At 45.7% G+C, this 10954-nt stretch overlaps 1 protein-coding gene across 2 annotated transcripts in view; it reads left to right on the top strand.

The window, feature by feature from the left end:
• The first annotated feature begins 2890 nt into the window (after positions 1–2890).
• The window catches only part of BCAT1 (branched chain amino acid transaminase 1), a 50391-nt gene continuing 42327 nt past the window's right edge, over positions 2891–10954 (top strand). Inside the window, exons 1-3 of one of the 2 annotated variants that reach the window (XM_003792498.2) lie at positions 2891–2947; positions 3957–4028; positions 8324–8524. In XM_003792498.2, coding sequence (XP_003792546.2) covers positions 2906–2947; positions 3957–4028; positions 8324–8524 — 315 coding nt within the window. In that variant the 5' untranslated portion in view covers positions 2891–2905. Of the gene's footprint in view, positions 2948–3956; positions 4029–8323; positions 8525–10954 lie in introns of those variants that run through there. The other variant, XM_012806769.1, reaches the window with a different exon arrangement.

The following is a 10954-nucleotide window of genomic DNA, read 5'->3' as shown; positions in this document are numbered from 1 at the left end:
TTTTTTAATCCTCCAGATCTCTGCTCAAGGATCACTTGCTGAAAAGCCTTTTCAGGCTTTTCTAAGTAGGTTACAGTCTATTATTAGAGGCTCTGAGAGCACAGGCAGCACTTGTTACAGTTTTACGTTTTGTTGGTGGGATTAGTTAACACTCTGAGTAACATAATTAACACTTTTGTGTCTGGCTGGGGGCAATGCATGATAACAGCATAGGGGCGTGCTCAAAACATCCCCAGGCTTCTAGCCCAGGGCGTGGCACCTGTAGTACTGGGAGGGAGGAAAATTTCCCTTTTGCCCTAGGAAGGTTTGCTGAAAAATCAACTCCCATAAAGCAGATTAATGAGAGAAAAGCTATACACATTTTATTGTTACTGTGCCCACAGGGAGAATGACAGAATGATTGCCCAATATCACAATAACCCAAATACTTATAGATCTTTGTGTGTGGGGGGCGGTGTGAATGAGAGATCGGAAATACAGGTAATTCTGTTGCAAGGCAATAAATGGCTACTCGGTGGATGGGAATAGATACTTGGAGAACGAGTGGGGGGGGCGCAGACAGATTGACTTGTAAATGATTTTCCTTGGAAATTAAATTTACCCGAGAGATAGGGATTATTTTGAAAATGGGTTGGGTCAGGTCTGGTGGCATTCTTGATCCTCTCTCCTGCAATAGCTAATGAGATAACAGGGAGGGGAAGGGTTGGGTCCCTCTAGCCTTAATGGAGATAAGAGGAATGCACCTTCCACTGCCTGGTGATCTCTGATGGCCTTAAATCCAAATCGTTCTTTATACCAAGACGTTGTATCTCGGGCTGAAATTGCCTGCACCTGTTCAGTAGATCTACAATTTATATTTTAGACAGATTTTTGACTGCAATTGCTTAGGAGAAAGGTGGATTGAAAGTATATACCTGGGAGTCATCAGCACGGAGGTGCAGCCCTGAAAATGCACAGGAAACAAAGCTCTTGGGTTAAACAAGATGACGGCTACTGGGGACCTTGTGGAGGTGGGATAATTGGACTGAAGGCAAATGACTGTCACCTGAAGGGGGAGGAAGTAGAAACACTTAATAGAGATGGCACTGCCACTAAGTTTTGCACTGAATGTGAGGGAAAAGATAGGTGGCACCATGGTTAATTCTTTAATAACACAATTGTATTATATGCTTTTTTGACTGACTGAAAAGCAAGGATTTACAGGTAGCATTGAAAGTAGCAAGGACATGGGGATTGTGTAGGGCTTACCTTTGAAGCACAGGCCTTGAAGGAATGTGTGGTGTAGATGTTTATGCCAGTCTTTTGAATGCAAATAAGTTATTTGTGACTCTTCCTACGACTTTACCTCGACTTTATCCTAGCTCACAGCAAACTCAACCTCCTGGGCTTCCTGCCTCAGCCTCAGAGTAGCTTGGACTATTGCAATGGCCACAACCCCTGCTAATTTTTCTATTCTTTTCTAGAAACTGGGTCTCACTCTTGCTCAGGCTGGTCTCTAGCTCCTGAGCTCGAGGGATTCTCCTGCCTCGGCCTCCCAGAGTGCTAGGACTACAGGTAATGCCACAGCACCTGGCCCAGTCTTTCTTATTCTTAAGCCTTGATCTTGGGTAGCAAACTGGAGCTCTAGGGTTTACTTAGCCTGTACTTAAATTTTTTTTTTTAATTTGATTTAAATTTCTTTAACAAGAGACTTTTGGCTCTCAGGAATACTCATCACTTTATGGTGGCACATGACCTGCCTGGGCTGTGTGCCTTAGGAGCTTGGAACCCCACCCCAGCCGACAAGTTTTCTATGCTTTGCACTGTGGGACAGAGGGAAGGAGAAATAAAGGTTGTTTTTCTGAGCTGATAAGATTAGAGCTACAGTGTATTGTCTGTGAAGCTGTATGAAATCAATTCTAAAACCAGACAGGATTTAGTGGCTTTCACCCAGAATAAATAGCCCTTGCTCACTTTCCCAGGTCAAGCCAGCCCCATTCACCACTTCCTATTCATTTAAAAACCAGGAAGACTCATAATTTAGGCTGACCTTGCCCGGGAGAGCACAGCACAGAAGACAATAGCTGTTGCAGTCTTTCTTTCCCTTTTTAAAACCAGTAGTATTTGCACCGTCACTTTCTCATTCCTCTTTCTAAATATCGTTATTACGTGCCTACAGCAGGAGACTGTCAAAAAAGTGTGATCGGCAGCTCTCAATGGTCTGTTTTGCCTGTAAACGAGGACTATGCTGAAATCTTTGGGCAGAAACAGCTTTTAGGGGATGTGAAGCCTGGCAGCCCCTTAATCAGAGTTAACAATAAGGTGAAATCAGGTGGCGCAAGGAAATAATAATTTAAAAAAACCCCAAACCCCAAAACGATGCACATTCTTCCTCTTCAATTTGCACGTGGGGGTCGGTGGCTGACCGGAGCGGACGCAAATCTGTCAACCCCAGGCAGCAAACTCTCCAGGCGGAAACTGCCTTTTGTCATTTTGATGCGGACTCAGTGGGAAAGCTGCGCTGTAGCAATTTCCCCAGGTTTCCTTCGCCTGGCCGGAGGACCCTTTGGCGGCTCACCCAGCGTTTACCTGTTTAGTTAATAAGATGCTGGCTAAGCGTCCGCGCTTGGAAAGGCGCTCGCACGCGGGGCGCAGCGCGCGAGACCGGGTGGCGGGGAAAACGGCTCCGGTTTTTGCTACTGCAGACTGACGGGGACCGGACTCCTTGGAAGCTCCTCCCCCAGGGATGCTGGAGGGGCTGAGCGGTTCCCTGCGTCTGGCCCTGGCGCGCGGCCCGGGGTCGTGGCACCCAGCGCCACGCCGAGGGTGTGTCCGGGCTTGGCCGCGCCGCCCGCTTTCGCGGCCACTCGCGCGCACTGTGCCACCAGCGCATCTCTCCGCAGCCCCGCGCACTCGCAGCCTGCCCATGGCCTGTCCACCCTGCGCCACCGCGGCCCTCGCGCTCCAGGTACCGCGCACACGGGTGTCTGCGGAAGGGGGGAGGATTGGAATCCGCGGCCGGGCGCATTGCTGCGGCTTCCCGCACCATCCTCCTTCTCCGCCGCCGCCACCCAGGCGTCTCCGTTTCCTGCATCCCTGCCGGAGGAGGATAAAGTCCCCGCCTGCGAACGGTCTCGGGGAGGTTCCCGCCGGCCAGGTCTCAAACCCCAATGGGTGACCCACTGCGGAGCGCGGTGGGGACCGCAGCGGGGACGTGAGGAGGGCCACGCAGGTCGCTTTGGGAGGAGGCGGAGCGGAGTCTCTGTGCTGCCGGAAAGCACATCCTGCGAGCCTTCGCCACCCCCGAATACTCTGACCGCAGTCTTCTGCCTCTGCGGATCCCGTTCTTCTCCCTTCTTCGTTATTTAGCGGATTAGGTTTTCTGTTTTTTAAATTCTGCTCGTTTTCCCAATTAGTCCCGCTTTCCTTAGTCCTTATCTTTTAAATTGCTCCTTTGGACACCTCGAGGTTTTGTCCTTGAGGTGTGGCATCCGAGGACGCTGCCGGGGAGAAAATGCTTTACGCCGGTCCCAATCCCTTTTGCAGGCTCGCTTTTGTGCGCCGGTGATTGACAAGACCACGAGGCCCAGCGCGCCCAGGAGATTTATTATTTTTTTTTATAAATGGCTTAAAACCCTCGTCTCGACTATTTTCTAGGGTGTAAGGGAGACAATTGGCTTCTTGTTCCTTGGTGGTTAACCCCGGCTCTGTGGGGCTGACCTGGAATTTAACCAGTCCTCCCTAAACCGGCGGGGGGGACGGATGAGCGGCGACCTCGGCGGGTGGGAATGGGCGGCACTCGCGGGGCGCTCCGGCCGAGGCGCGGGCAGCGCCGGCCTGTTGGCGTGTCTGATCCCGCCTTTGTGTTAGCCTGAGTGCCGGCGGTCATGGTGAGTGTCGTGGTCGCGTTGATTACCCCGGACCCCCCGTTACCCACCTGGATTTACTTATTGACGGTTTTTAAAATCTTCTTTAAGGACTGCGGTAACGGATGCTCGGCAGAATGTGCCGGAGGAGGAGGCTCCAGAGAGGTGGTGGAGACTTTCATGGTAAGTGGTTTGCTTGTCCGAGTAAATCCGTTTCTTGCTGACATGGGGGACGTTTTCACTGTGTAGGTTATATGGTACGTGGCACATGCTGCCTTGCATTTTTAAATTCCACTTTTAGGGGGGGTAAAAGCCATTTGGAGGCGATAGTATATTCCTCCCATCCTAAATTACCTAGCAGGTTAATTGCGTATTTCATGAGTCCTAAATTTTTCTTGGAAAATAGTTAATAAGTGAAAATTAACCTTTGTGTTTTATCTGATTATATAACAAGAATAAGCTTTCACTCTCCTTGTGGAAAAAGTTAAACTGATTACGATTTTTCTCTAAGCAGCAGGTCATGCTTAAGTAAAAGTGCTGCCCGCTTTTCTTTTCTGTTTGAATTATGGGGTTTTATATTCAACAATCTCATGCTTCGTGGGAATAGTGAGGGGTAAATGAGATAGGAATCTCGTAGAAGTACTTTGAAAATCATAAAAATACAAGTGCATTATGTATTATTATTTTCACTATAAATCAGTAGCAACCCACCCCCACTCCCAGCTATGGAAGTTTCTGCTTCTCCTTAGACTTAATTCTGCTGTTCTGCCTGTTTGAGTCACTGTCAATTGTCTGTCACAGCACAGAGTGTTCTAATGACCTCACATCCTGGCAGAGGTCAGGGAGGGAGAGAAACTTGACTCATCAATGTCATAGGGAACTCAGCGCTTCCACAGTGTGCCAGGGACTGTTCTAGGCATTGGAAATGCAAAGATAAATTCAAGATAAGGCCTTTGTCCACAAGGATTTTTTCAAATGAAAATAGAATATGGCGATTTCTTTACTAAAGTGATTTCTGGTCCTTTAAAGATAATACCCTCTATAGCCCTATAGCAGTTCTGTGCTATTAATCCATGATGATTAAGCTCTAATACATCTGAGGATGTACATGATGAGATATGGGCTCTTAAAAAGAGTGAGGTAAAAGGTTGAGGTGGCTCATGTCTATAATCCTAGCACTTTGGGGAGGCTGAGGTGGGAGGATTGCTGGAGGTGAGGAGTGTGAGACCAGCCTGAGCAACATAGCAAGACCCGATCTCTACAAAAAAATAGAAAATTTAGATGCACAGCTGTTGTCCCAGCTATTTGGGAGGCTGCAGTGCTCGGATGCTCTCAGCCACATTGCATTTTCCTGCCGTAGACTTCCTCACTTGGGAAGAAATCATTACCCAACCAGAAACTTTGCATTAGGAAATTGTTGTCCTTATTGTTTTTGTCAGTATTTACTGTCATTTCACAATCAGTCCTTGTGACATTCCACATTTTTCCACAAGCATATGATATGAAACATCATCAGAGAATGTGAAGGATTGGAAAGAGATTAATGATGCAGGAGAGAGTATCATTTTATAAATACTGTTATCTTTATCCACCTTTGGAAAGGAAACCCTGAAAAAATTATTTTTAAAGACTACCGATAAACATGTAATAAACGATCGTTACCTGTTTTGTTCTGTGGCTCTCCCGCCCCCCCCAGAGCTGTGGTTGGTATCTACTAAAACCCAGTCACACACCTTCACTTGATACTGTGTGTTTACTTTGAATTCCATCCAACTGTAACCCCAGTTATTTTGGTTGTTCTTAAGTTGTTATAAGCAATGTTTTTACTTCTCAGAGTTTCAGAAATTTTTTCATATAAGGGAGAGTTCTTGATGCAATTCTGAAGCCATTCAATCTTGCATTACTTGGAAAAACTGGAGGTAGAGCATTCCTTAGGTACGAATCAGAAAGTTAGAAGGTTATTATTCATATCATTAAGAAATCACATGTCTTAGAAAGGAATGTCATGGTTTACTGAAGTAGAACTCATACCTGGTGATTTAATCGTTTATATTTAATTTTCTGAAAATTTCGTCGGTATGAAATTATAATTATAAGAAGACTAAGTGGGTCATTGTGGGTGGTTCTAGAGAGGGTTCAGAAAACAAATTTCTACATACTGGGCTATAATCCTTCTTTTCACCCACACTGATGTTTCTGTCTTTTTCTTACATCTTCCGAACCCCCTCTTTTTACTAAGAAACATTTACTACTAGTTTGAATAGAAGAAAATTCACATAAAATGTGTCTTGCGCTACTGATGTGGCTCCAGATTTTTCTTAGCCCAGCATCCTCCCCATCCACTAAAAAAAGCTAACCGCAGCAAAGTCACAAGTGCTCCATTGTGCAAGAATACTGTGAAACTATTCATGTAATAAAAAGTTTGTGCTAGAAATTTCACTCCCTTTAAAACCAGGCCATCTTCTGTGAATGAGTCAGTCAGTCATTAGAGGATGTATCTGAAACAAGCCTGACATTTTCAGTATTTAAGAAACCCTTTACTGTGCTAGCTTTGGAGATAACTGTAAATGCTTCAGCCAGAGTTCTTGTCTAAACAGTCTAGAGCAGGGACTGGCAAGCTTTGTAAAAAGGCCAGATAATAAATACTTCAGGTTTTTGGGCCATCAGGTTTCTATCACAACGAGTGGACTATACCACCAGCACAGGGAAAAGAATGGTGTCCGTGAGTTCTAGGCTTCACCCGCAAGTGAAGTTTGCCTCACCCTTACCTGGTCTGGAAGATAATGGGAGAGAACAGGATTCAGAGATCAGAACAATTTAGGTGGAATATATCCTTTTAAATATATGTGTGGCCCTTAGTAAAGGGCAAGTTAATTTATTACTTGGATTAAATGGTAATGGTGGAAGAAACCAATATTCTATTGAAACCTGGCATTTTACTGTCATAAAGTAGCTTTACTAGACTAGCATAAACATTATAGGAGTACTTTATTCTTAATGCCTTACTGTTCATTGTGATGTGAGCTTTCTGGTTGTTTTAGAATGTTTTTCAGGCTGAATATTCTAAAAATAAACTGCTTGTCATTCATAATATGTCAAGTGACTAAGGTAGCTGTAAGGCAGTGAATTAAATAGAAGTAATTAGATCATTTAAAACATAATGATAAAGGCAGGTGCCATGGCTGCTGTAAGGCAGTGAATTAAATAGAAGTAATTAGATCATTTAAAACATAATGATAAAGGCAGGTGCCATGGCTCACGCCTGTAAATCCTAGCCCTATGGGAGGGTGAGAGAGGGGGATCCCTTGAGCCTAGGAGTTCAAGACCAGCCTGGATAACATAACAAGACCCTGACTCTACAAAACAACAAAAATAATAATTAGGCAGGCATGGTGGCATCTGCCTTCCTGTAGTCTCACCTACTTGGGAGGCTGAGGTAGGAGGATCACTTGAGCCCCCGGAGTTGGAGGTTATGGTGAGTTATGATGGTGCCACTACATTCCAGCCTGTGAAACCCTGTCATATTAAAAGAAAAAAGATAAGAATTGATGATACAAAGTGAAGTTCTGTGTTTAATTTGGGGGAAAGGAATATTTCTATGTACTAGAAGAGATAGAACTTAACATTCCTTAAACCTGCTAACAGGTGTGAGCTGTGATGTCACAGCACTCTACCCAGGTGGACAGCTTGAGGCTCTGTCTCAAAAAAAAAAAGAAAGCATTTGCTTCCCACAGTGCGTGCAGAGGATCTTGAAGGCTTGTGCTGAGAACTCTTTGAGGAAAATGGAGCTTAGCTATTGTCAACTGGAAGTTCGTTTCTTTTTTTTTTTGAGACAGAGCCTCAAGGTGTCCCCCTGGGTAGAGTGCCGTGGCATTACAGCTCACAGCAACCTCCAACTCCTGGGCTCAAGCGAGTCTCCTGCCTCCGCCTCCCAAGTAGCTGGGACCACAGGTGCCCGCCACAGCGCCCGGCTATTTTTTTTTGGTTGCAGCCGTCATTGTTGTTTGGCGGGTCCGGGCTGGGGATTCGAACCTGCCATCTTAGGTGTACGTGGCTGGCGCCTTAGCCGGTTGAGCTATAGGCGCCGAGCCGGAAGTTCGTTTCTTAACAATGTTAGCGAATCCTTCTGCACGTTGCTGTTTTTATTATGGGAGATACCCCTTCTTTCCCAAGGGCTCAACATGAGTCCTTTCATGAAAATGAAGAAGGGATGTGTTTCTTTCTGCATCATTTTACCTTATCTACAATTTTGCCTTTGTTTCTAAATATCACTGAAATTTGGTCCCAAGAATCTATCAGGCAGGGTTCATTGGCTGCATTTTGAATGCTGGCAGGATTTTTTGGGCTCCCATAGTGTTAAATTTCTGTGTTAGTTTCCAACATGTAAAAGTCCAGTGATTTCACTGTTTGGCCTGTGTGTCATCTGGCCCATGGGAGTTGGTTACCCTCCTTTAATGGTGCTAATGTTTCTTCCCCAGGCGAAAGACTTAATAATCACACCAGCCACCATGTTAAAGGAAAAACCAGACCCCAATGCTTTGGTTTTCGGAAGTGTGTTCACGGATCACATGTTGACGGTGGAGTGGTCCTCGGAGTTCGGATGGGAGAAACCTCATATCAAGCCTTTCCAGAACCTGTCCTTGCACCCTGGCTCATCATCTTTGCACTACGCCGTGGAAGTGAGTTCGTGGGAATTCATGGTCATTGCATGCTTGTACTTTGCTGTGGGTACTCAGGAGCTCTGAGCCTAAATTAGCTTTGGGTCTGGGGGCACCCCAAGCCCAGTAATGCTGTGACTTATACAGACTCCTGGTGGTACCCTTTGTGGACTGGGTAAGATCTAAGCGAATTCCTTGGATTACCATGCAAAGTCTCTTTCTCTCTTCCCTCCCTCTTTGTGCTGGGCAGCTGGAGTTGGGGGAGGAGTGACATGGGCATTCTTTTTGGCCACCAAGACCAGGTCACATCTGAAGCCAGCCCAGTGTCACCCAAAGCCAGTGGTGACTGTTGCCTGGCTATCTCTGATGTTTATTCAAAGCCCAAGGGCCCTTGAGTCAGCAGGTGGTGAATCTTGCCAGGAGTGGGGCCCTTCCTTTCAAGGCAGCATGTTTCCTTCTGGCCCAGGGTGGGCCCAGAAATAACTCCTGGGAACTAAGACCCAGACTCAGGGACCCCAGGAGTCTGCATGGTACTTTGTTTTACTGTAGCTGAGCTGGTACCAAGTTGCAAAAGGAAGTCTTGAGCTCTTCGTATTTTTTTTTTTTTGAGACTCTCACTTTGTCTCACCCTGGGTTAGAGTACCATGGTGTCATAGCTCACAGCAACCTCAAACTCTTGAGGTCAAGAGATCTCTCTGAGTAGTTGAGGCTACAAGAGCCTGTCACAATGCCTGACTAGTTTTTCTATTTTTAGTAGAGATGAGGTCTCACTCTTGTCCAGCCTGGTCTCGAACTTTGATGCTCAAGTAATTTACCCACCTTTGTCTTCCAGAGTGCTAGGATTACAGGCATGAGCCACTGCCCCCTGCCTGAGCTCTTTCTCTTTCTTTCCTGAGTGGAAGAAGGCTCTCCCTGAGCCTGAGTTGTTTGGAATTGGGAGGCGGGGTGACCTGGGCACTGGTCTGGCCAGAGCTGTAGGGGGCTCACTGGGTCACATGGACTCTATGCCAGCACAGTGGCAGGTATTGCCCCAGGGGCCAGGCTGTTCTTTTCACCCCCATTAGTGGAGCTACCTGGAACTTGGGCTTCAGGGCAGAGCATTTCTTCCTGGCCAGGCTGATCAGAAGGCTCCTCCCTGAGCACTGGCAGAATTCTGGCCTGTGCGGCGTTCCCTTGTGCCAGGGTGGCCTGAGTTCCAATGCCAAGTTCACAATCACTTCACTCTCCTTCCCCCAGGCGTACAGATTCTCTCCCCACCTGTCTCACTGGCCAGGTACTGCTGAGGGAGACAGGAGGGTGGTGTAGGCCATGCACAACTGTTTCCTACCCTCTTCAGTGCCTCCTTCCTTGGTATAACAGTGTTAAGACCAGGTATTGTGATCACTCACCTGACTTTTGGTTCTGCTGAAGGTGCTTGCTGCTTGCCCGTGTGGACAGTTGTTGAATTAGGTGTTCCTGCAAAGGGACGGGCCCTGGAGGTTTCTATTCTCCCCCTGCACTGTTTAAAAAGACAATTCTTTCCCTCTGGTAAATCACACCACCTCTGACAGGTACACGAGTGGCTTCTGGATCTCCATTTTTGCTCCATCGTTTTACTTGTCTATCTGCGCAGATGCCACATTGTCTGACTCTCAGTCACTGAGTCTTGGTGTCTGCAGGGTCATGGTCTTCTGCTTTCTTCTTGAGAGTGCTGTGGATGTTCTTGGTCATTTTTTCCCCCCTGTACTATTTTTAGATTCAGTTTATTGAGTTAATGAGCTTTTGTCATTGAGTTTGTTGAAAGAAAGTAAAACGCCCTAATGTGATTTTTCCATTTGGATTACATTGAGTGTATAAATCAATTTAGGGAAAATCACCGTCTGTATAACATTAAGGCTTTTAGTGCTTGAGCATGAGATGGCTTTCCACAGTCAGTTCCCCCTCTCCTGCCCCGGCACCATTAAGATTTGTTAAGATTTTAATAACCTGGTAAAGTTTTATATTTTCCTTATGGGTCTTTCACTTCTCTTTTTAGATTTTTTTCCCCCCATTTAAGTGTTCTATCTTTTAATTCTATTGCAAGTAGTGTTTAAATTTTCTTTTTCTATTACTTAGGAATATAATTTTGCCTCTGGCCACCTTGCCTGAGGAAAGGATTTCAAAAGATTTTCTCTCAGATTTTCTGGGTTTTCTGTGTATTCAGTGACATCATCTGTGTTTCATGATCTGCGGCAGTTTTATTTTTTCTTCTCCAAATTTATGTATATGTATTTTATTATACTTGTCTTATACTGGTTGTACAATACTTAGTGAAAGTGGTTGCAGCAGGCTACCGTGTTTCCCTTAATAAAAATAAGACATCCCCTGAAAATAAGCCCTAGTGTGTCTTCTTGGGAAAAAATAAATATAAGACAGTGTCTTATTTTCGGGGAAACACAGTATTTGTAATATTCCCAGTTTGAAAAGGAAAGC

This window comes from Otolemur garnettii, unplaced genomic scaffold (genome assembly GCF_000181295.1).
Source record: "Otolemur garnettii isolate 467f Iridium unplaced genomic scaffold, OtoGar3 scaffold00057, whole genome shotgun sequence".
Lineage (NCBI taxonomy): Eukaryota > Metazoa > Chordata > Mammalia > Primates > Galagidae > Otolemur > Otolemur garnettii.
The sequence above is the reverse complement of the archived record's forward strand: the minus strand, read 5'-3'. Positions and strand labels throughout refer to the sequence as shown.